Source organism: Colletotrichum tamarilloi (genome assembly GCF_030869305.1).
Source record: "Colletotrichum tamarilloi strain Tom-12 chromosome Unknown Scaffold_4.1, whole genome shotgun sequence".
Lineage (NCBI taxonomy): Eukaryota > Fungi > Ascomycota > Sordariomycetes > Glomerellales > Glomerellaceae > Colletotrichum > Colletotrichum tamarilloi.
Window position 1 is genome coordinate 677,625 of NW_026849387.1, and position 24,498 is coordinate 702,122.

The following is a 24,498-nucleotide window of genomic DNA, read 5'->3' on the forward strand; positions in this document are numbered from 1 at the left end:
TCTGCCAAGCTGTGATGTAGAGAAGTAGAGTTCAGTATAGACAGGAACACACAAGCAATGTGGCTGTAGACCAACTTTATAACTGCGCCCCGGCTCTCTGGTAATGCCCACCTGTCATCGTAGAAACTGTAACAGGGCACTGCGGCTTTGCGTGTCCCAGTGATGCAATAGATTCAACCTGTGCTTCCGTGGTCCCTACCACGGATCAGCCTGTGCCCAGGACATGGGACAGGTGACCAGGACAGGTCGCAAAGACCGCCAGACCCAAGCAAAATTCATGGCAAAGAGTGGTGAGCACACAGACAAGAGCAGTCACAGAGACGATCACGCCCAAGGATGCCGCTCCTCTTTGCTTTGTTCATTAAATTTTTCTTTCTTTAGGTCTTTGGCTCAGAATACAGCCACTCACTATAGGAGCAGAGCGAGTGGACTAGAGGGTTTGCTGCTGGGAGACCACACGATCAATCCAGAACATTTGATTCTGGCGAATGTGCGGGACACATCGGTTCCATAGCCCGCACACGCATGCAGTCTCCCAAAGACATCGTTCCCAAGACCGATGCATCATGGCCTATGCATCCGGTCCTTACCGATTCCTCCTGGTTCTCAACCATCCCACCGAGCCTCTGACCTGAGGCTCAACCAAGTCCATCTTCCGTTTCCAGGTCGTGAGTGCCCTTGCGCATCTTAAATCCGTCGCTCATTATAGCTTCGTTCCATGGGGGCTTGAGGACTGCTGGCCAAGTCAACCCAGAGATGTAGTGGACCTGGCTCTGTAGCGTATTTCTGCCGGTGCCCCGTTCCAAAGACGGGGGTGTCATATGTACGTTGAACAGTAGGTTGTTGTGGTGTAAGCAGCATGGGAGGGTAAAACGCCAAACGCCGATGCTCGCAATAACAGGGTCGCATGGGGGTGTCGTAAAATCGTCAGGTAAACAAGTGTAAAAGGGTGTGAATCGAAGCAGGCCGAAAGAGGGAGTCGAAAGACCGCCGGTTGACGCACGCTGTCTGTGCAGACGCATTGTTCTATCATTGTGCCGGGTTGGAAAGTTCCGGTCATTGCTGTTCCGCCGTTGAAATGAATTGTTGAAAGTCTTGTTGACAATAAAGAAGCTGTCCAACGAAGTAGTTCCAAGACGAAGTCGTTATTCAAAGGCCCTCTTCACCAGCCTTGCAGAGCTTGATCTCGCGTCCCCACTCTGACTTGAGGACCTGGGACGCAGTAATGCGACGGGTGGGATTAGGATCCAAAATGGAATATATCACGTTCCTACAGCGCGCCTAAAGACTGTTAGTTTCTGGACGATACTATAAGCAAATCCGATAGACTTACTCTGTGCAAGGACTCAATCGGTCCGTAGCCCTCCTCATCGCGGCGACCTTCCAGGTATCTAGCATAGAATTCGTCCTCGTCTTTGCGGGCAACGCGCCAAAGGTGGCGACCGGTACGCATGGCCATGTAAATGACACCACAGGCCCAGACATCGACAGCGCGGGCGTCGAATTCCTTGTCTGTGTACTCCTCGGGCGCAATGTAGGGAGCAGAGCCACAGAGGCCGGACACCATGTGAGGATCCGTCTCCCAGGCCATTCTGAAGCACTCGCCGTTGCCAAAGTCTGTGATCTTCAAGCCACCACGAGTAGTGAGCAGCAGATTCTCAGGCTTCAGATCACGGTGGGCAACACCCATCTCGTGGAGGTACTCCACACCACGCATCATCTGCTTGAAGTAGCAATCCGCCTCCTGAACCTCCAACTTGCCGGCTGAGAGGACGAGAGTGTATAAATCACCACCGGCGCAGAACTCCATGACTTCGCAGTAATCTCCCTTGGCGTCCTTGAGCAAATCCAGAGTGTGGATAACGTTGGGGTGACGCAACGACGAGGAAATGCAAAATTCGGCAGTCAGTCGCTTGCTGTACTTCTTCTCCGTCTCCTCTGGGCGACGGCGGAATTCCTTGACGGCGAAAAGTCTTTCTACTCCATTCTCGACCTTCTTGTGGGATATCCTGACGATTCCAAAGGCACCACGGCCTACAACCTCCTGACATTTTCCGTACTTTTCTACAAGAGTGGTCGTTGCGTTTGGGCCGTTCTTCCTGTCGCCAGCCATATCCTCCTTCTCGGCCTTGAGCGTGTCGACCCAGTTAGAGACGAGCGACAGGTCGTTTTCGGCGTGCTCTTGCTTCTTGCCGATGAGGGTACGCCACATGTCGGAGAGCTTCTCCTGCCTGCGACTTGACTTGAGGTGGTGCTCGTGGCCACCTTGCAAGTCCGGGCTCGCCATGAATCGATGAAGGTCTTTTACGGGAGGTTTTGCGGGTTTGCTGGCTGGTTTCTCGGGGACTTTCTCTGCGGTGGTGGTAGAGGGTTTCCTGCTGGGAGGTTGGGGCTTGTCGCTGCCATTAAAGCTGGAGCCGCGGGGTCGATGGGGGACCTCAATAGCGTTTCGGCTGACGTCTTTGGTCGAGAACATGCGCGTGAGCTTGTCCTTCATGGAGGGTTTCTCGGCAGGTTTCGGCAGGGCCTCGTGGGACGAATTGCCGTTGGTGAGGGACTGGCCATTTTGCGGGGTCAAACGCGGCGATTTTTTGCCGTCAGACTTGACTGAGGAAGGTTTGGAACTGGCCGCCGAGGCGGTTGTTGGGCTCGCCATAGCGGGGGATGCGGAAGGCATGAGCGCGCAGCAGGTTTGTTTGGTGGGTGAAGGTTCGTTCGGAGGGGCCCTGGTGGTAGAGAGAAAGGGTAGACGGGACGGAGGCGGTATATACGCGAAAGCGAGCGAACCGACGGCGGATGACCTATCGCCTCTTTCTTGGTCTGTCCTTCTTTTTCTTTTCCCCTTGTGTGGCTGTTGTCTCTCTTGGTTCCGGCTATCGGTGACGCAGATAGGCCGCAGATGGGTGTCAGCCGCAAGGGAAGCGTGGGTGCAGTGCAGCTGGCAAGAATGAACAGCTATGCACAGCAGGGCGGGCTGCTGGAGGGGCAGCAGCGGCAGGTTATGCAGAATTGGCTGGTAGTGGTGGTGGGGGTAAAGTCTGCGACTCAAGTAAGTCTTTGGCCTGTCTGGTCTGGTCGAGTCGAGTCGAGTCGAGTTGGGCCGAGTAAGACTCGGGAGTGCCGTCAAGTGTCAAGGCTCGGGTCTGACAAGGGAAAAAAGGGCTCGCTGTGGCGCAAAGAACGCCTCGGCGCAGTGGGAGGGCTCGGGCCCAAGTAGACGTGACTCGCAGGGCGGACAAAATAGCAGACCTGTTTCAACCCCCTTTTCTTTCTAATTTTGTCCCCGTGGTGAAAGGTTGGAGTGAAGGGGGGGGGGGGGTGCTGTAGGTGGTATTCAAAGTTTTAGAGAGAAGAAGTCGGAAGGGAAGGTAATGAGACGAAGAAGATGGGATGGGCGTAGGGATTAGAGGATTATGTAGGTGTGTGTGTGAGTGAGAGAGAGAGAGAGAGAGAGAGAGGGACTACAGGAATGGAAACCTGAGCAGAGGCGGTCGGAGCGAGAAAGCGAAAGAAAAAAAAGTCTGGCCCCAGCAGGCGACAGCGGCGGCGGGTAGCGGTCTGGTGGCAGACAACGCGTAGGCGGGCGGGCGGCGGGCGAGCGAGCAGTCGATAATACCAAAGAAATTGGGAGGGGACGGAGGTGAGAGGGGGTAAGAAGTGGAAGTCAAGGGGGAGTGGAGGGGAGAGCAAAAAAATACAGCGGGACAGGCAGGTTGCGACAGCCGGGCATGTGGTGTTAGTGAATACTGCGTAGGTGGTGGCCTGGTGTAAGTAGAGCAAGGTAGCGTAGGATGTGTAGCGTCTTTTGAGGTAAAGTAGGGTCAAGGTGGGGCCTAACGAGGGAAAGATTGGATTGCCCTGCAGCTCGGTACAGTTGAGGAATTGGAGAGTTGAGAGGTGAGGTGAGATGAGTGAGCTGGGAAGTGAAGTCTACTTCGTACGGATACCGTGAGCTAAGGTACCTGACCTTACTGAAGCTGTGAAAGCTAAGGTAAGGAAGGTACTAGCCACGGGCCTGCAGAAAGCAGATGGGCGGGAAGCAGCAGAATGGAGACTTTTGAGAACTGGAGACTCGAGACCTGGGATCCTCCACTCCCTCCACTGCGCTGGTACTGGTACTGGTACTGGTACTGGTACCGCTCTAGGTACTGGCAATGCTGTTAGCTCCAAGCAGGCAATCGGGGTGATTGACAAGTACTGCCAGGTTATTATTGCTGCTTTGCTTTGCGTCGCCGTCGAGTGGGTGGTGTCGCTTTTGCTGAGGGAAAAAAAAAACCAACACAACAGGCCGCGGGCGGCGGGTGGGCGGTGTAAGCGAAGTGAGTGTGTCGGGGCCGGTCGAGAGCTTCCAGGTTCCTACGCCGTAAAAATGTACCGATACAAAGCTACTCAGCACGACTGTACGACGAGCCAGGTACCATGTTCAACACGACTTAGAGGAGCAATAAGCTGTTCCAGGGAGGAGGGCTGGAAAAAGGCTTGTTCTCGTTGTTGTTGCTGTTGCTGTGCTTGCTGGTCAGCAGTCACCGCCTAAACCGAACTTTGATCTGTCAGCAAAATCCCCCCACGACTTGACTGCCCTTTTCCTGTCTTCGCGGCTTGTCTGCTCTGCCTCCCCGTCGTGAAAAGGGTGGCAGGAAAGTCTGGCCTGCTTCCATTTACTACTGCTCGGCACCAGACCAGTCGCAGACTCGTGGTCGGTGTGACTGACTGCCGTGTGGTCCTCGATGGAACAAGGCCGAAATTACACACCTCTTTGGTAATCCAGTCCAGTCCTTAATGTCACTTGTAGCCCGCCTGTAAACTGTGGTACACTGGTACTATGGATTACCAAGAGCAAATGGAAAGGAGAGTGCGAAGGTCCGAATTGCGACAACTGTACGGGCGGCCTAGGCTCTAGCACTTTCGAATTGCCTTGGCCAAGAACTGCGCCAGCCCACTGTACAAGTTGGCAGTTGCCTCGCACATAGACAAGGACTTTCGTCTTCCAGGTTGTCTCCTTGGTTCGGCCCTGATTGTGGTAAAGTTGGTGGAAGATGACTGCAAAGGTGGCGCGTGAACTGCTTTTGGCTTCAAGGTGGTTTATTCGCCGTTCGTGTGGAGAGATGCCTCCTGAACTCGCTTGTAAGCGGCAGTCGGCAATCCCCATCAGTCGCCTTTCTTGTCACCTTTTTGCTACTTATTACTGTAACAGTTTGGAGGGATTCTAACTAGTCTGTCAAGTTTCCCAATTTTGCTCCGAACGGCACCTTGCCCACCCGGCCGTTGCTGTTACGATTTGGTCTAGTCTCCGATGGATCAAGGGGCTACTAATAATCAAGTGAGTGACATCAAGGGCATGACAGAAAAACTTTTCCCACTCGCAAAGTGTGCTCGCAAAGTGTGAGTGTCTGGTAGGTTTATCATTTCGGTTTTTTTTTTCCTCTTTTTTTCTAGAATGTGGCGTATTCGTTTCCCATTTCGACGGAGACTACCCGATCCCTCAGTTTGGGTGACCGGGGCAGTGAACAGGGGCAGGGCTGAGTTGTTGAGCCAGAGTCTGTCTTTGATGCGAAAGAAAACGCTCAAATATGTACCGAGGCAAGAGACAAAGATACAAAATGGGTTGCTGACAACCAAATAGCTACTTACCCAGACTAACACTAGAAACAGGTACGGATACATCAATGGCAGCCAGTGTTGGTTAGTCCATCTCCATAATAACAGAGAGAGAAAAAAGTCCGTCCATCTGTCACTCGGGTGGGAAACCCACCACAACCACCACCGCCATGCGCAGTGCGGATACAGAGCGGGAAGCAGGCAGGCGACAGATGCAGTAACAATAACGTAGCTGCATCGGACGGGGTCTCTGATGAGTGGACCAGGCGTGGGCAGAGACACAAAGATAAGGTTAGGTCAGGTTAGGGTACGAGAGGCACAACTTGCAAGAACCCAAGACCTTTGTCTACCTACAAGGTTCAACGAGACTTCGGGATCCTTGACGTGGCTTCCGATGAGGATCCCTCAGGAACGGCGCTTCCGTACATGACCGATGGAAATGGCGGGATCAGGTAAACGACATGCAAGACGCGCAGCCCTGAGGGTCTCTCTGCCATGTCTGCCTCTCTGGCCAAGTCGAGCTCCGTCCACAGTGTCTCGTCTTTGGTGCTGCAAATCGACTAGTTGAGCCACGGAACGGGGTGACGGGGTGACGGGGGCTTCTGCCCACAACATCAGTCCGCCGACTGGACCATTCGGCTGCCGGAAAGCCTATGAATGGAGAACCAGAGTATGCATTTTTGGTCTGGGGCAAGGTGCAGACCAGGGACGCGCCGGTCAAGGGGTGACTTGTCCTTGACTAACGAACATGCCCGTTTTACCTAGGCTGAACGATTTATTACTCTTGGGTTTGTCAGTCTTGTGTATTGGTATCCGCTTTGTGGTCAAGACGTTGCTTGGCTGGCTCCGGTACGTCGTCTTCGAATTCAATAACCATCTCGGCCATCTCCAGAGCGCGATTGTAGTTGTGCATTGGCCAGGCTCAGGTACGGAATACGTGAGGTGCTTTGTATTAGACACAGCGGAACGCCCGCGTCTGGCGCTCACTCATTGCCCGCGGCCACCTCGTAGCAAAGACCCGCGGCCTGCGGTGGTGACCGTCTTCGATAACCCGCAGCTTGCGAGAGAAGAGCCTGACATAAGCAACAGTGTCTGCTGACAGCGCTGCAAAACTTAGATACTCCGTACTTTGAACCAAAATTGGACGAAGCCCTACGGCCCCTGCCAGCTGCCAGGAGCTTGCTGCAGCGGATGGAGTCGGCTTGTGGCGATGGTCGTCGTGTCATTACGTAGAAAGGCACCGATCATTCCTCCAAGCAGGCCCTTCGCCTGGCTCGAGGGCGGCATTGCCAGCGAGGCAGCTTATCAATTTCCGATTGAAGAGAAGGCAAGCGCAAAGATGCCGTGCCAGTTGGCATAATTGTCCCTGGCGTGCGTGCGTACCTTGGTGCGGGCTTGCGAGGTAAGGTCAACAGCTGGAGGAGCCGTCTGCCGTGGACGCCGGCTTAGCGGCCGTCGCGACTCAATGACCACATTGTCTGGGATGTTGTGTGTAGTGCGTAGCGCGAATCCGTAGTGTAGGGGCACATGTGTCAAAGGGCATGGAAAGTCAAGCTTCCCGGATTTTGCTGTGCGGTTTGATCGATGACATGGAAGGCAGGGCGGTGCCGTGCAGGAAGTTCAGCCCTTGTGTGGTCGAATCGGGACCCGCCAAGACGACATCTGCAAAGAGAAAAGCGGCTTTGCGAACGGCAGTGGACAGGGCATGGCTGGCTGCGTCCTGGCGCGAGGGAATGTGAGATTCAAGATGCGACTGCGGGCCAAAGCCGGAGGGGCATCGGCGAGTGAGCACCCACACAGCATCTTTCTGAGCCCTGTTGGTGCACTTTGGAGGGGTTCGCTTCGCAGGGTTAGAGCCTTAAAGTCGAAGGCCAAGACGGGGTCTGCACAGGGTGGACAAGGGCCGTCGTGTGGACTGTGTGCAAGTCTTGGAAGGTCTTGGACGACCTCATGGCGTGTGACAGGATTCGCAGAAGAAGCTTGATGGGATTTGTGTGAGAGGGAGAGACAGAGAGAAGGTTCCGTGTGTGTTTCGTTGGTTCTGAATGCATGGGCAATTGGTGAGAGCGATTGGCCGGCAAATTTTTGTACTGTTGGCCTATTGTCTTTTTTTTTTTCTTGTATTGCTTTCTGTTTTGTGATTTTTCTCTCTCCATTTCTCGCCCCTCAGCTCGGCTTATTTCGGTACTTCAGAGTTTGTGTGAGGTAAAAACTCGAGAAGGGGTAAATGAGGAATGGCGACGAAAAAAAAAAGAGGTGAAGAGAAGAAGAACGTCTCTAGGTACGTCTGCAAAGAACCTAAGGTAGGTACGGGAAAAGAGTAAGAAAGGTAGGTACTCGAGTACGTGGCTTTCTGTGTTAAAGGCAGGTCCTCTTTCCTGCAGACGCCCAGTATCGCGACAAGCGCCGTACTGTCAAATGATATTAGCCGCATGCTTCCCCCGCACAGTGCCTGCGCAAGCCGATGACGTTTGCAGGTGCGGGATAAGTACTTGCAGACCAAAGTAAGCAAGGCTCAGGAAATACCAAGCCGGCAAGTGGTACCGCACCGTTCTCCGTTCTACCCTCTGCCTATGTACCTCATAGTAGGTATTCCGTTGTTCTCCATTCTTCATCGGCCCCAGAACGAGAAAGTCTCCCCTTCCTTTTTATTTTTATTTTTCTAAACTTTACCCCTTGTACAATGCTATGGCCTTGTTGGCATGTTTCTCTTCATTGTTTATCCCGTCCTTTCTTACTCATCTACCGCAGTACGCAGTATTAATTCCTCTCGTTTACAGTCTTGGCTTTTCTGCGTATTTAGTCCGGTCTGGCTCTGAAGATGTCCCCCTTGTCTGTTCTTGCCTTTCACCTGCCTTGTACTTTGAATACGTAGTTACCTCATATTACAGAGACGTGAGAGATGGAAGATCATGACCATCCGTACTGATGACAATGACCACAACATTCAAATCTCGAAATTGGGAAATGGGAACCGCCGCTTCTCCAATCATGTGGAGCCTCCCAACCAGACCGCATTGAATCTCGGCTTTTCCCTTTCGCTACCTGTCTCCCCGACTGCACCGTTCGTACCCTGAACCCTCTCGCATCTCCAAATCTCCCTCCTACTCGCTGGGAAGTCGTTGGCCGTATGTGCTTAACTACTTGTTAGCCGCTGCTGCACGCAGCGTAGTCCTTGCCGTCTCAACAACACGCCGCCCTTCCTTCTCCCATCCTCCATCACCCCAGGTCGTGTGACTCTCAGTCTTGAGACTAAGGTAGGAGGCTTTCGGGTTTGTCTTGAACTGCGCAACCACACAAACCATGGAGCCCCCATGCACTTGTGTAACGTTTCTTGGCACCCACTCCTTGCCTTCTCATCCTCCATCTCATAATCTCATTCTCAGCAGTGAGCTCATTGTCTCCCCATTCTTCTTCGTCCACACCATTGGCTCGCTATCAACTGTCTTCCCCATTCCTCGCCATTAACGCTCCGCTTCCTCGCCGCCGACATCCGCAACTCCCACCCTCAAGGCTCTGGCACCCTGCAACTCCATGCCAGTGTTCCATAAGTCCAACCAGCCTCAACCCTCTTTCTCCCGCTCTTGTTTTGTCATCCCCAGATACACTTCACTTGGGGTTGCAGTTCAAAACACTCAGGTGAGACCCAGTTGAAGCGCCCCCAGGCCTTGCCGTCTGCAGACTTACCTGAATAACCCAGGGGATTGGTCTACAACACCGACGCCCTGCCTCCAAGCCTCCAAGAGCCTCGGTTTGGTGCCTCTTATTCGTGCTGATAAAGTCGTCAAAGATGTCTCCGTACCTCTCCGCAAATCACCTCCGTGAGCCCACATGGTTGTTGCGGCCCATGCGCCATGAGCCATCCCCTTTCGCCTGGTGCATGCAGTGGTGCCGCCGCACTCTGCCAGTACTCTAGTCGGACATGCGGCAGACACGAGCAATCAGAGACATGTCAACACAAGACGAACCTGCCAGTACCCGTTCCAAATTACCGGTACGCTCGCATCATCTTATTGCCCATGGGCCATCTTGCTCTCGCTAAGGCGGTACATTCTGCCCCCCTTCCCCCGGTCCCTCGCTGCCGTCTTATGGCTTCACTTGCGAACAGAGACACACGCAAGCAGGCAGGCAGACAATAGTACCTACTTGTTCGTACAGACATGATCCTGCCACCACTTGGACAACGCGACCACAACACACAACACTCAACACTCCACTCCTGCCTTTTGTCTTTCCGCTATGAGGCATTTCCAGTCCATGTCTTTCAGCCCCCTCATTGACTACTCACATAGTACCTGCAATAACTCTATTCGACTCGTCTCTCCGATGCTGTGGCCGCGCCCGTTTCTGTGCCTCTTCTCTGGGGACTGGCGCAACTCTCGGCTTTCCTCATTGGCTCACACTAAGACTTGATTCGATACTCGTCTGCTTGATCCAGTCTCCGGGTGACCTGCAGACTAGCTCAACCAAACGCGTCGGGTATCACTTTGGTTCTCTCCTAGCTACAGCAGCCATGTTAGTTGCAAAGCTGTCCAACCATCAACGGCCTCGGAGGTCAGAGCTCTCTCTCTCTCACTCTCTGCCCTTCACACCCATTTCTGCCAAGCCTCTCTGTGGTTGCCGGCCCTGCCTCTCATATACCTACTTACCTGACGGCATGTGAGGTTGAGTTGGGTGTCTGCACGACTCTGCAGAACGAACAATAAGCATGGGATAGCTGCAGCTGGCGGCCTCTTAATTGCGGACCTCTGCCCCAGGCTCCTCATCCTACCCGGCTCGGCTTGCTTGGCTTGGCCTTGCAGCTCTCATTTCATCCCATGAGCAGTAGCTGCTGCAGTCTGCAGCACCAGCACCAGCACCAGGACGACTTCCCCTCACCGTCTCGACAGAGTTCCACGGCCTCGAGCGGTTAATTCACTTACTCCTTCCTGGAGAAGGCTTGGCACCGTCCATTCGGGGAAACTGGAAACCGGGGCAAGTGGCCGGACGACACAACCTTGAGTTCCACACTCAACCGAAAGTCCGCAGACCACAACAATCGACCCATCTCAGGCGTAGGCGAGCGAGTAGACGCCGCGCGGGGATGAACCAGGAGGATGCCCTGGTATTGGTGCCAAGAACAAATCACTTTTCCACTCGTGCTCTGGCTAGGCTTAGTCAGTGTATGCCGGAACTGGCTTCTCGTCTACGGCGTAATCTCTCCATGTGCCCTCACCCCCGCGTCAGGCGCTCCTTTGGCGCGAAAGATAGCATGCGTCTCTCGGATGTCCCAAGAAGAAACAGTGCGTTGATCTGTTTGACAACAAATCCTGAACATGAACGTCACCACCTCCGGTGCGTTCCAACGGAGCCTACCTACGTAGCCTTAGGTTATGATACCCTCTTACATCCCAGCCGACAGATTGGCGGTGATGTAGACACCACCTCACCTCACCTCACTGCACCTTGTAAAGCCAGGCGAAGCTCGTGCAAACAAGCTCGCAGCTCAGTGGCTCGTTTCGTTTACCCAGCAGTTCGGCGCATTTTATAAGTTCTGGTGTCGCCAATACGGCGGCACCCTCCCGCTTTGCAGTGCTGCACCAAGCCGCCCGGCGGAAACGTCAGCCGGAACTGTTGGCGAGGCATGCGCCGCGGCTGGCCACCTACACGGCAAGGTATCAAGATTTCGAGACTCTCTCTCTCTTCCTTGACAGACCTCTGCAGAAGGGATATGTCGTTTGTCTGACCCCAGTCGTCGCGTCCCGATGGAGCTATCTGGCGGGATTGGCTCAAACGGTCTCACCCTCACGCTCAATTGGCTATTCCAGCTAATCAACACAAAGTCTGGTGCAACTTGAAGATGCATCCCAAGCTTCCCTAGAATCCCATCCCCATCCCATTCCCCCTTCTTAGTGCCCACAGCAACCCCACGGGTACCTGGGGTGTTCATCGGGACTCACTAGTCAGCCCTACTGCGATCATGTAGAGCTCCGTATCTCACGCGCCTGTGTCCTCTTCTCACCCTTGTTGATTCTTATCTTTTCTTTCGTCACCACAGAAGGAGCAGTGAACGAACGAGGTGGACCGTCGCAAGCCGCTGGGCCTGACCGGTCCGGTCAGGGGGTTGGTTTGCCGGTGGCTGGCGGGACAGAGCGGTGAGCGCAACGTCCGTCCCGTTTCCGCTCACCCTTTTCCCCCAGCAGTCGCCTCCCGTGGCGAAACTCGGTGCGTTGAAAAGAGATTCCGATGCTTGATAATCGGAATTTTGTCATTCGGTGTGCTTTGGATACCTACAATTTCAGCACGTGGCAGGCCAAAAGTTACTTCAGGGGGAGGGGGGGTTGAATTGGCGGCTATCTTTGAATAGGTCATTCCGCCTTTCAGATATAAAATGCCTGTCTCATCTTTTATATCAGTTCTCATGAGTGCCATGGCGCCATGCACGCGAGAACAGAGAGCGCTGGTGATTGGGTTCGGCTAAAGCTTATCCTGTTCTTCACATTGTCTCAATATCCCGTCTCCTGAGCCTCGACTCTCGCTTGTCGAGTTTGGAATGGGTTGCTCTCGGGCGAATGCGGATTTCTCTTGGTCCTCCTGTAGACAGATATGACGAAGGAGGGATCAAAAACATGCAACGTTTCTCAATAGTGTGTGTAGCAGCGGACGAACGACTCGTTCAGAAGGCTAGGTAGGTACCAGCGTGCCTTGAACTCGGCTGGAGCTGAGGTGAGACCTTGTAGTTTTGGTAAGCTTTGTGGTTGGTGTGCTGAGACACTGTGAGTCCTCTAAGTGAGTGAGTGGGTGAGTGAGGTGAGGTGAGGTGCAGGTGCCGTACATTCTTTCGTTCTCAGCCGCATCGGGTGCGGCTAGTATATTCCTCATCGTCATGGACAGGAAACAAAACGAGGTGCGCGCCAGCCCATCCCTTTTGAACTGCGGATCAGGTCTTGACCTGTGCTGCTGAGGGATATGGTATTGGTGTGAGCTCAGAGTCAGCCACGCCTAGACTTCATTTTTCTTTGCTTAAAAGTATGTGACAAGAAGTCGGAATTGTTGGCGTTCGTGGGAGCGGTGGTACATGTCTCGACTGACCCAGCTGGGTTATGATCAGTGTGGTCTGATATTTTATAGTCCTGGAACAATGAAAGTGAACAATAAGTTTATCTTCATCAACGGAAGAACTGGCAGAGCCACCCCTCAGATCTTCATGTCTCTGGTACTTATACAACATCCAGGTGTCTGAAAGGAAGATGGTTGATATATAATCGGAGCTTCTTATGTTCATCGTCCTGGACACCGAAGGATGTTGCCTTTTGGCTGTTGATCGTCTCTTTTACGTGTATTCCAAAATCAATGCGATTGATGGATGGGAAGAATAACTTCGTAGGAGTTCCAATGTTGAGGAGAAACGAAATGGCTTGACGTGCTGTGTTATGATTATGATTGTTGACGGATACCAATGAGCCAAGTGAGCTGCATGGACCCAGCTATATGGCTCCAAGCAGACTTCTCTACCCCTTTTCCGACGAGAAAACAACTTGAAGAGCCTGTTTGTTTTGCGAACATAAGTCTAGGTCATGGGTTTCATGGATTTTGTCGAAGGGGGCGTTCCGAAATTAGACTCTCATATTTCGTACAGGATGTGACCTCTCTGTGAGATTAAATCACATCTGTCATCGTGCCGTAGCTTACAATAATCTGACTATACCATTAGATCTTACAACTGCTTAAGAGATTTCCGAGCTCGACGCTACAAGCTCCATCAGGGAAGAGAAAAACTAGCCAGCACCGTATCGTAGGATTCAGAACCAGATCTCCATAGCGAACTTGAAAAAGCCTTCCCACTTCGTACTTATCCGCCCGCCGAGGCCGACAGTATCATGAAGAGCGCTTCTCATCCAGGATGAATATATTTATTCTTCAACTAGTCTCGTTCCCTGGATTTGTATTTCATCGTCTTTGAGTGCGAGAAAAGTAGGCGTTTCATACTCCGAAATCAGAAATGAGACGTGTGTTGAAATTGAAGTAGACGCCGCTGAAGCTGGAGTAGTTGGTCATGTAGTACAGAGACACATTGATGTTCGATGTGCCTTCACCCGCGTCCACTGACTTTCTCTCGGTAATCTGCCGTCTTGCCCGCTGGTCGTAGCTGAATTGTTCTAGTTTGTCCGTGTCCAGGTCTACTTATCCAACAGCATCAATGGTGAGTGTAGGTCCTGCCAAAATCTTGACAGAGAAGAACCTGATTGATCTGGCTCGAATCTAGAGACACATTGACAAGACCAGAGACCGTCAGCTTTTGCATCGTGCTTGCAAAGTCAGAGCTAACAGCCATAGAATAGACGTAGTAGAAATATACGTCAATGGTTTCTTCCAAATAAGACGCCAGTTCTTAGTGATATCACTTCCCAAGAATGGGCTCACTGCGGTATTCTCTCAGTCTCAAACGCATCTAGTACATATATACCCGATTCCGACTTGGTTGCTCACCGTATTCCGTCATGGCGAAGCCATGGGAGCGTGAATTCTCCTAGGGATGTCATCTTCCATCCCTGGCGACTTCATAACGGCGTTCCAGTTTCCGCGAACGCTGGAACCTAGGCGGCTAGTGGAGTCTTTCCGAGCCAGTGTGAAGTTGAAACCAAAAAGGGAAGACGACAAATTCGACGTGCTTATTCAAGAGACAGGCTGGTGTATGTTGATCTGGAAAGAAAAATTGGCTTTGAAAGCCTGCAACCCAATGGTTGCTTGGCGTCATTAGACTTGTCTGGATAGAGGAGGAACACGATGGGACTGGGTTTGTCTCTTTTGTCTTCAAGGAAGCCGGAGCATGAGAATCATCTGTGAGGGGAATGAAACTACAGTCTGTCTTGTCCTGAACTACCTCTGCCGAATGAGCTTCAACTCCCAGGTTGACAAGACCGTACCTGGGTCTTCCCATATTGACACATTTGGACCACAGTCAAATGACACAGAGGTTGTAAGGCATCAGATTGATCCAGAAGACGAGAGCTCACATTCATTTCAGGTCAAAGTCTCGGAGACACCAGCATGAAGATGCGATTGTGGGTGTCACGCTGTAGTCTTCACTGCTCGCATCGATGGCTGCGCGAAGATTTGTGGAAGAAATGAGACGACATCTTTCATATAACGTTGTCGCATTGGAAACATGTTACAGGGAATGGGATGCTCTAATTCACGGGATATTAAAGGCGTTGAGGCGAGATTTGCGATGATCCATCGAGGACCTAGGCTAAAGGCGTTTCCAAAGATGTCACCAGTCTCTTGTTATATCGAAACCCTAAGCACAGGACCAATGAGCCCTTCTCTAGAGGTGTATCCCAACCTTGGCGGGCTTGTTTGACGACGCAAGGGTTGAAGGTCGACATCGTATGTTGCGGCTCTGGACAGATCCTTGTGGTCTATTGGTACATGCCGAAACCTTGATAGGCCGAAAATGGTGCGCATCTCTAGTGGACGTTCAACTTCGATATTGTAATCCTCTAGGGCTCTACATATTCACCTAAGAACCCATGGTGCCTGCGTATCTAGGGCATCAGACCTGGTGAGGGACTAGAGTCAACAGACATGGTACAGGACAAATGTGGCTAACATATGGAGCGCAAGCGTGGCTGGCTGGTGATTTTCCTAGCCTGATTTCTAGAACCAACACCCAACTTCCCTGAGCAGCATCACGGGTGGGTCGGTAGGCTTAAGCCTGCGCATGATTACCACGTTGGTTCGTGGATATCCCCTGTTTTCTGCCTCGTACCTGTACATATACTTGCTTAGACCATCTCTCAGGAACTGAAATCGCAATTAAGATGTGTTGTGAAGCAGGCTTTTTTGCTCGACTCTTCTTGAAAATTTCTGGCAGGCGAATGGAATGGTTTACGCCCTGTTGTAGGGGGGCAAGAAAGGTGTAAGTTGATTTGTCGAAGCTTGAGGCGAGGTACACTACGGTATCTCGATTACGGTACTGACTTAGTTGCACTATGGCCTTGAACATCCTCCCGACTCCGCTGCATCCGCGCAGAGCACCTAATGACCCCATGAAGCAGCAATGCAAATGAAGATTAAGTATGGGTACTTACGAATACAATCACATCGTTAGCGTAACGTGACTAGGATCCAGCGGTTCGTTCCAACAATCATTCACATGGGACTCTGACTGGATTGTGTACTTAAGAGATAGAAGACCCCCAAAGTGGAAGGCTCCTTGCCATCAGCCAACAAGCAGATACCGCAACATCTCGTGCAGACCTCGCATGTAAATTCTGCCTTCTATGGCAACCTCTCAGTCGGGCCTGTCCTCTACAGGGTCTTCATCTGTCATTGCCTTCATCGCCACCTCACCCCTGGAGATTTCCGCCCTCATCTTCTCGCATCTTGACAACTGCGACCTCAAAGCCCTTCGGTTGGCCTGCAATAAAGTTGCCATCTTTGTCCGTCCTCATCTTCGGTTCAATCGTGTCTTTATATCCGCTTGTCCCCTCGATATTAAAGTCTTTCGCGCCATTGCAGAAGACGACACCTTCCGCCGTGATGTCCGCGAGATCATCTGGGGCGATGCTCGCTACGAAACACCACCGCCTCCAGATCCTAGACTGCGGCACTTGGATGAAGACTTGTATGATTCTGATGATGAGGAGGATGAAGACGACCGGCCAGAGAAGCCCCCGCGTGGCGTTCCTTTCTGGTACTTCAGACACAGCAAAAACAACATTGAATACTTGGAGATTAGACAGGGTTATGATGCTGAGACTCTACCTCAGCATCTCGAGACTGCGAAACAGCTCGAGTCCCAACTCCCTCTTGATATCGCCTACACACACTATCAGGAGCTGCTCGCAGAACAGAACAATGTGCTTTCTACATCGGCCGATATAGCCGCGTTCGAATGGGCTTTGGAGAACGATAGGTTCCCGAGCCTAAGAAGAATTACCTTGACACCCGCAGCACATGGCATTCTTTTTCATCCGCTATACCCGACCCCTGCTATTCGCGCTCTACCCTACGGCTTCAACTACCCGCTTCCTCGTGGCTGGCCAGTCCCTCCTAAGGACGGAGATAAAGCGATGTCTGGGGACTGGGAGAGCGAGGATTACAAAGAATGCTGGCGAGGATTCCGCCATGTCGTCAGAATCCTTGCTCATCAGAAAAGCACAAAGATCAAGGAGCTCATGATTGACGGCAATCAGATCTGGTCTGGCCTGCCCTGTAGCATCTTTTACGCGCCGGAGCCGTGCGTCGAGTATGACAACCTCGTCGCCGTGATCAAGAAGGCAGGCTTCACAACTCTCAGGCTGAGCCTCATGGTAGGCGGGCAGGAAACCAACAACTATCTCGCTTTCCGTAACGGGCGCCTGAGAAAAGCTCTAGAGGCGGACTTGCGACACTTTTCTCTCGAAACTGGCGAGGACGACGATCTCGAAAACGGGGATTATCCTTCGCATTGGGTGAGAGATCACTTTATCCCTCTGCGATCCGTCTTCCCCGTCGAAACATGGAAGAACTTGGCGCATTTCGGGCTGACGCGCTGGCTTGTGAGGCAGTCGGACCTGCTCGAGTTCCTCGCCGCGCTCCCGCAAACTCTACGCTCTGCGGAACTGAGCTTCCTCTCGTTTATGAGAGGCCATGAAAACTACAGGGATCTGCTCTTTGCGATTCGTGATACGCTGGGATGGCTGGAGCGAACAGCCAGTGCAAGACCCCGTCTGCTCATCCGAGACTTTCCCGGTGTCCCGTTGGCTGGGCGGGCTGTCTGGGTGGAGGACGCGTTGCAGAGATTCTTGTACGATGGTGGCGAGAATCCTTATCCGATACCTCCGCGTAATGCCGTAGTTACGGGTCAAACCATCACTTGGGAACCTGGAATTTTGACAGTGGGCCATGGTTTCGGGATGGAGAAGGACGCTTTGGAGCCGCAATTTGAACGACCTTACGAGTCGGCGGATAAGCTTATTGAGATGGGGATCTCCAGGAATTGGAAGGGGGCTTTCTAGATTCCTTGATGGGGATGGATGTGAGATCACAGGAAAGATGGCTGAAAGTTGCCTGTACTTGGTGAAATGGAATTTTCCTCTGAAGCTTGTTGAAGGGGCAAGACAGATGGACGTGCAAGTGAGAGGGAGATAATTGTATCGAAGACGAGAGGTTCGAGACTCTGCACCCACAATCGGCGTACGCAAGAGAAACCGCGCATTTCCATCACTGGGGCTGTAGAGACGGAGTTCTCTGACGACACCCTTCATCACGAGATTCGTTGATAAAGCTGTTTGGGTAGAGTTATCCGTCCTACGAGGTATTCACCATGCAAGAAAGAAAGGACCATATTGACTGGGGTCTCATTGATCTGACTGTCTCATTCAGTTGTTTTCACTTGGTATCAAGTAGACTTCCACGCTGGACATCTGATCATCCTAGTAGGCCGACCATGGGCAACCGTATCAACCTACTGCTTCATCCATACTCGCTCATACTTCCAAAATCTACCACTTTTCCGACTTTACAGTGCTAACCTCGCTTCTAAAAGGCCTCCAACATCAGTGCCTAAAATTCGACCTGTTCATCGTAGTCACATCAATAGTCGACCCCATCGCCGCAGGCCCATACGCCCCGCCCTCCATCGAAGCCATCATCTTCCTCATCGGCGTGCCATCCTGCCCTCCCGGGCCCCTCAAATTCACCGCCTCGGCAAACATGCGCAGCTGCATCGGGAACCGCGGGTCGCCATACCGCTCAATAATATCAGCCTTCTCCACAGCGGACCCCAAATCATAGTAAGCATCAGCGCCCTCCTCCTCGTCCTCCTCGTCCGCCCCGCCCACGCACTCGCACGCCGCCTGCTTCTCCGCGCTCCACCACGCCGGCAACAACCCCTTACGCTTCGCGGCGTTCTTCAAAAAGCGCCGGAACCCTTCGAGCCCATTGTCCGCGCCGCCGTAGATGCTGTCCTCGGCCGCGTCCCCGTCGATGTTGTACTCGTCCTCGACGTGCAGGCGGTACGCGTCGATGAGGAGGCGGTAGACGTCCGCCTCGGGCCGGTCGTGGAGCCAGGTGCCGTTGTCGAGGCGCGTAAAGGGCCGGGTGACGGGCTGGTCTAGGCCCTTTGGCGGGGATAGCGCAGTGCCGGCGGATGTGGGGTTGCCGGCACCGGTGCCGGAGGGACCGCCACCTCGGGGTTGTGCGGAGGCGTCGGTCCGGCCGCACGTCTTTTTGTGGGATTTCCAGTCGGCCTTTTGGCAGTCGCGGGAGCAGTATGGTGTTGTGGCGCACTTTGCGCAGTTTTTTAGATTGACCTGGGGCGGACCCTTTTTGCAGACTGTGCAGGACGACATGTTCTTTTCGAAGGGGCTTGAGTGGTTGAATGTTGTGGGATAGGTATCTGAGAAGAGCTCAAGATGATGTTGGTTATCGTCGAACGGCAGTTGGCCTATATACCCAAGTAAGTATCCAGATATCTGTTCCCTGGGGCTACCCCGCTTGACCTGGGGTGCCTTACATGCACGTCCGGGGTTACCTTACCATTTTGGCCATATCACGTGAAAACACATAGTCCACTGATGGAATCGAAGGAAGGGCGTTGTGAGTGTCCGAATGGCAGGTGGAAGTTGAATGTTGCACATAGAAGAAGAGGATGGACTGGATTTGGGGGAAGGGGGGCTAGGGAAAGGAACTGGTCGCAGTTGGTTGTTTGTGGCAATCCTTCGAGGACAAGTAATATGCGACACGGGATAAGCAATCTATACTAGTAGCTATTACGTGCCGTGCGGGTTGAGAGGATTGACATGCTTGTTCACCCGAATTATCTTCAGCGTCTCTAAAGACAGCTCTCGACTGAACCATGGTGAACCTCGCTGCAGGTGTTCAAAAGTTGAAGCAGTGACCAAACTATGTCTCTCGTAGTGGCCACGAACAGGTATCATATTCAAAAGGAAAATTAAACCTGACAATCAGAGCTGTTTCCATGCTTGCCAGTAAAACGCCAGGCCGAATGCCTTATCGGGCACTCACGTCTTGTCTCGCCTTCCCGCACTCTTAACTCTCCTACTCGTCGGCAGCCTTGGCTTTCGACGCACCAGTCATGCTATGAACCAAATCAGCGAATCGGCCCTTTGAGGCAGCCAGATTTGTATCGGCCTTTGGCGTTCCCACGGGCGTAACACCCGCCGAAGTACCCTCCACGACATTGGCAACCTCCTTATAATGCTCGCGGTCTTTAACGAAGCGCGTCAGGTACATGGTCTTCTGCCGCGTCTGCTTCCTCATGATGCGCTCCACCTCGGCCTCGTACGCCTTATCATAAATGTTGAAGTCGACGTTGGTCGGCGATTCGGCCACGGCCCCGGCCGAGGGCTCATCCTTGTCGAACTCGTCCCGAGAACCGATGCCGATGCCGAGGATGCGGGGTTCCGAGTCGGACCTCCCGGGGGGTGCGGTCTTGGTTACGTCGGCGAGGCTGTTCTTCTTGAGGAACTCGCGGCGTTTCGAGAGAAGGGCCTCAATGTCTTCGTGCATCGCACCCAAGCGGGGGGAGTCTGTCTGGGAACCTTCGCGTGATTTGGCGTTTCTTTGCCTTGTGAGGATGTTCTTGAACTTATGAATTGCTTTCATCTGACGTGGTTGTTAGCTTCTTTGTAGCGCAGCAACAAGCAAGTGGGTGTGCTGCTCACCACACAGAGGAGATGGTTCATCTTCCGCGTGAAAGCGCGGTTTAGCTCAAGCTCGTTTGGGGGTTCTACGAGGTTGGAACAATTTTCTTCCTTTGATAGCAGAGGATCTGTCCCCTGTTTCGTAACCCATGGATGGTCCTATTTAATGATTAGCAAAACAAAAATCTAGCGCCACGGAAGAAAAGCTAGTCCTTACCCGCAACTCGTGCATCTGGATGCGCTTCTTGGGGTCCTTTTCCAGAATCCTGCAGATGAGGTCCACAAAGTCGGGATTCTCATCCCCGGGCAGCTCAGGGGAATCTGTCTTGATAGCTTCGTACATCTCAAGCACACCCTCTTGCTCAAACGGAATTTTGCCGTAGCGTAGACAGTACAGCGATATGCCCATGGACCAGATATCCGTAGCCTTGCCATCGACGTCGCCATGTCGGACCACGCAGAGCTCAGGTGCAAGGAATGCCGGGGATCCTGCCGATTTAGCCGTCTTCATGGGGTCTCCCGGCTTCTCAAACATCTCGGAGACGCCAAAGTCTACAATCTTGAGCACATCGTCGTCGGTAAGGAGAAGGTTGTCCGGCTTGATATCCCGGTGAATGACGCCTTGCTCATGTACTAGACCGTGTTAGCCTGGTTGGTCAGGGTATACGTGGCAACCAACTTACAGTATTCGATGCCTAGAATCAAGTCTCTAAACCAATAACGACAAGAATCTTCACCGTATGGCTTCGCCTTCTCGTTGAGTCCGACCTTCATCACGACTCCCTTCTTGCACATTTCAAGGACCATGTACAGTGAATCTTCCTCCGGGTCGTCCAGCACTTCAATCAGCTGGACCAGGTTCGGGTGGTTCAGCTTCTTCATGATGGCAATCTCCTCTCTGATAAAGAACAGAGCATCGTTGACGTTCCAACCAGCGTTGCCCTCCTCGCCGAAATGGGGCGAGAGCGGCGCGTTGAGACTAACACGGGGGGCGAAGCGCTGGGGTCGGCGAGCGCCCTGCCGCAGAATGTTGGACTGCGCGCGTTTACGAAGCCGCACTTTTGAGAACTCCTTGACGGCCTACGGATGGACGTGAGCACGGGAAGAGTCATCACTTGGAAGCTTGGAGGCTCATACGTATTCGGTGCCAAATTGGTCGGTCGCGAGGTGGACAGCACCATATGACCCCCTGCCAATTTCCTCTTTGATCACATACTGGTTGATGCGGTGGTGACTTGAGCCATCCTCAGCCTCCGTACCATATTCTGTCACGGCGTTGAGCGTTTCCTACAGTAGTTTTTTGGTGAGTTTCTCTGAACATTGCTCCGGTTCGTCGTCATCGCAGCTACCCCGCCCCCACCACGCTCAACCAGCAGCAGCGGGACAGGTCAAAAGCTGAGCTTTTCAACGAAGCTTGGCAAAACAAAACCACACGCACCTTGACTTCACGGTGAGCTGAAGGCGTTCGACGGTGATGCCTCATGGGGCTCTGAAAATTTGATGGTTGGGCAGCCGAATCGGATCTGTACCGCGTAGAGCGAGGAGGAGGTTAGAGTAGCTCGCCGCGCAGTGGTGGAGCGCGCGGGGGAGGCAGTGCAAAGTTGCAGCGCAGCGCAGAGAAGCAAAGTGAGTAAGTAGTGCAGTGACTGACGTACATGGGGGCAAGCGGCGGACGAGTCTCGGCGGGCCCTTCACCGTGGAACCCTACCGCAATGGTGGGTGAAGACATGCTTGAGGTAGCGAGGGTCGTCGAGGCCATGGCCGTCGTCGGCGGGCTCTGAGGTTCGCCAGAATCCGTCATGGTTTCGCCTTGCGCGAGGCTGGGGAGTTGTAGATGGGAGAGTGTGTTGTAAGCTTGACGTTGTGTTGGAGAAGCAATGTTGGAGAGGCGAGTGCCGGGTGGGGTGAGAGTGAGAGTGAGAATGAGAGTGAGAGAGCTAGCTACAATTCTCTGCTTTTGCCCATTCGGAGCTTTGCTATTCAAAATGGCCGAGCTTAAGGAGCACCCCAAATCTTAAGACTAGGTAGGTATGACAGGTAGGCGTGAACGACCGGACGAGCGAGCGATGGAGCTGGCGACGTTTTGAACCTGGAAGCGCGCGTGTGAGGTGGGAAAAGCGAAAGCGACGTCAAAAGAAAGGAAACAATAAGCAAGGGCACTAGGATTCGCGAAAACGAGACGACAGCTGAGCTTTAAAACCTGACCGAAAGGAAACAAGGGCCCGGGGGTGGGAAGAGAGAAAGAAGTACTTTGTATTCGAAGGTGGGAAAAAATAGGTAGGCGTTTCTCCTTCAGCTCTTCAGGCTCAGAGTGAGCCCCCTTCCAGCCCCCACGTCTGTTATTTTCCCCCAAGGATCACCTCGCAGGTCTCCAGTGTTCTCAACGCCCTACAAAAAGCCCAGGTTCCGTCTTATCCATTTCCGCGGCTCCTCATATCCATGCCCAGCATCGCTGTCCGTTGTCATTGGGCGCATCGTAGATTCCCATCATGGGCTGACTAGTGTGCTCCCCTCGTAGGGCCAGCTCGGAACCCCTCCTTGCGCCAAAGAATCACGTTCCGTCCGGGGGGTCCACCACAAGGCAGAGTGACACCCCCTGCCAGCATCTGTACCTTACGCAATCGGACCAGCTCCAGCTCACAGTTGCAATTTCAAAGGTCCACCGAGGCACCTACCGACCGAGACAAGCAACGGTAGCCGCATTTCGGGGCTGGGGCCACTGAACGGCCGACCACACTCAATCGTCCCGCCCAAGCTAGCTACCTTACTTCGTATCTTCATGAGCATCCTGCGACTTTCAACCAGTGATACCCAACGACACCGAAAACCAGCGAATTCATTGACGGCCCAAAAGACGACCAGATTCGAATCCCGAATTCTCGAGATATAGAATCAATCCGCAATCTACGTACCCTGCACACCTCGCCGGCATGCGCCCCTAAACGACCAACCTCCATCCCTTTCCGCCTCGCCTCGCCTCGCCTCGTCGACAGACGACACCGAAACCCGGCGCAAACACGCGCAACCCCCGCGCCGCCGTCGCGACCGTCCCCTAGCCCAACATGGTCGTCTACTCCTTCTACATCTTCGACCGCCACACGGAATGCATCTACTCAAAAACCTGGCTCCCCGCCGAGCGCCCGCCATCCCAACAACCTCCCTCATCAGCCGGAACGGGCGCCGCACCACCACCATCACAGCAGCTCGGCCGCCGTAGCCAGGTGAACTCGGCCAAGGACGACGCCAAGCTCATCTTTGGCACGGTTTTCTCCCTCCGCAACATGGTCCGCAAGCTCGGCGGGGACGACCACGCCTTTATCAGCTACCGCACCTCGGCCTACAAGCTCCACTACTACGAGACGCCCTCGAACCTGCGCTTCGTCATGCTTACTGATACGGCGACGCTGAGTATGCGGAATGTGCTGCATCAGATTTATATTAACCTCTGGGTTGAATACGGTACGGTGACAATTACCCACCCTGAGGGCTTCCTCTCTTTTCCTGACAACGGATCATAACTTGCTGACCTCTTTTTGCAGTCGTCAAGAACCCCCTTGCACCAGCCGAACACAAGGGTGGCGAAGGCGTCAAGAACGAACTTTTCGAGCTGGGTCTGGATCAGTTCGTCAGGGGCTTGATGTGAAGGACACCGTTCTCGCCGTTCGGCAGCCAGGTTGGAAAGGAACAAAGAACAAGAAAACACCAAACCCAGGGAAAGACGATATGTGAGTGGGAGCCCTTAGAGCTGGGGAGGAGAAAGGGGAGAATCCCAACAACTCAACACGGGAGAATTCGATGTCGAGCCGCAACAAGTTTTTGCCAGGCTGGCATCATGGAACAAACGTGTCTGCGAGATACATTGTAGTCCCTGGCACCGATTGCGCACTTCATGCCTAAAGAAGGAAACCCCCCACCACAAACATAGACGAAGAAAAGGCGTCCCAGAACCACTGGACGGCCTGACAACAAGAAAGAATCATCAGTAGAATCGCGGGCTGAGCAAAATGGATCAAAGGAATGGACGGAGGCTGCGCCATCTCCAGCTCTGGGCTTAACCCCCGTACTTTGTTGATACAGATTCGAGAGATGAACCGTCTATCTCTTGACCATAGATTATACAATGATACCTATATTTCCAGCTCCATCCCTGCCTTACCTTCCCACCTGTCCTGTCCATAACCCCGTAAATATCATTAAAAATGTCATAGCCAGGCTCACACACCTCGAGAACACAACATCAATCGAGGTTCGGGCCACATGTACATGT

At 53.1% G+C, this 24,498-nt stretch overlaps 8 protein-coding genes across 8 annotated transcripts; 3 read left to right on the forward strand and 5 right to left on the reverse strand.

The window, feature by feature from the left end:
• Positions 1-638: 638 nt before the first annotated feature.
• On the reverse strand, positions 639-1,022 carry CTAM01_01864 (uncharacterized protein; the record flags this gene model as incomplete). Its single annotated transcript, XM_060517905.1, has 1 exon — positions 639-1,022. One exon carries the CDS (start codon positions 1,020-1,022, stop codon positions 639-641), a length of 384 nt encoding a protein of 127 aa, XP_060387439.1.
• A 127-nt stretch (positions 1,023-1,149) lies between these two features.
• Positions 1,150-2,656, reverse strand: CTAM01_01865 (uncharacterized protein; the record flags this gene model as incomplete). Its single annotated transcript, XM_060517906.1, has 2 exons — positions 1,150-1,281; positions 1,334-2,656. The coding sequence occupies 2 exons, from the start codon at positions 2,654-2,656 to the stop codon at positions 1,150-1,152; spliced, it is 1,455 nt and encodes a 484-aa protein (XP_060387440.1).
• A 2,660-nt stretch (positions 2,657-5,316) lies between these two features.
• CTAM01_01866 (uncharacterized protein) lies at positions 5,317-5,664 on the reverse strand (the record flags this gene model as incomplete). The annotated part of the gene is made up of 1 exon (XM_060517907.1): positions 5,317-5,664. The coding sequence occupies one exon, from the start codon at positions 5,662-5,664 to the stop codon at positions 5,317-5,319; it is 348 nt and encodes a 115-aa protein (XP_060387441.1).
• Positions 5,665-15,863: 10,199 nt separating this feature from the next.
• Positions 15,864-17,582, forward strand: CTAM01_01867 (uncharacterized protein; the record flags this gene model as incomplete). Its single annotated transcript, XM_060517908.1, has 1 exon — positions 15,864-17,582. The coding sequence occupies one exon, from the start codon at positions 15,864-15,866 to the stop codon at positions 17,580-17,582; it is 1,719 nt and encodes a 572-aa protein (XP_060387442.1).
• A 540-nt stretch (positions 17,583-18,122) lies between these two features.
• On the reverse strand, positions 18,123-18,917 carry CTAM01_01868 (uncharacterized protein; the record flags this gene model as incomplete). Its single annotated transcript, XM_060517909.1, has 1 exon — positions 18,123-18,917. One exon carries the CDS (start codon positions 18,915-18,917, stop codon positions 18,123-18,125), a length of 795 nt encoding a protein of 264 aa, XP_060387443.1.
• Positions 18,918-19,626: 709 nt separating this feature from the next.
• Positions 19,627-22,032, reverse strand: CTAM01_01869 (uncharacterized protein; the record flags this gene model as incomplete). Its single annotated transcript, XM_060517910.1, has 7 exons — positions 19,627-20,193; positions 20,253-20,390; positions 20,449-20,864; positions 20,915-21,311; positions 21,369-21,518; positions 21,670-21,754; positions 21,887-22,032. 7 exons carry the CDS (start codon positions 22,030-22,032, stop codon positions 19,627-19,629), a joined length of 1,899 nt encoding a protein of 632 aa, XP_060387444.1.
• A 476-nt stretch (positions 22,033-22,508) lies between these two features.
• Positions 22,509-22,733, forward strand: CTAM01_01870 (uncharacterized protein; the record flags this gene model as incomplete). The annotated part of the gene is made up of 1 exon (XM_060517911.1): positions 22,509-22,733. A coding segment is annotated over one exon (225 nt), but the record flags the coding sequence as incomplete, so codon positions are not given.
• A 560-nt stretch (positions 22,734-23,293) lies between these two features.
• CTAM01_01871 (sybindin-like family protein) lies at positions 23,294-23,874 on the forward strand (the record flags this gene model as incomplete). Its single annotated transcript, XM_060517912.1, has 2 exons — positions 23,294-23,639; positions 23,771-23,874. 2 exons carry the CDS (start codon positions 23,294-23,296, stop codon positions 23,872-23,874), a joined length of 450 nt encoding a protein of 149 aa, XP_060387446.1.
• Positions 23,875-24,498: the final 624 nt, after the last annotated feature.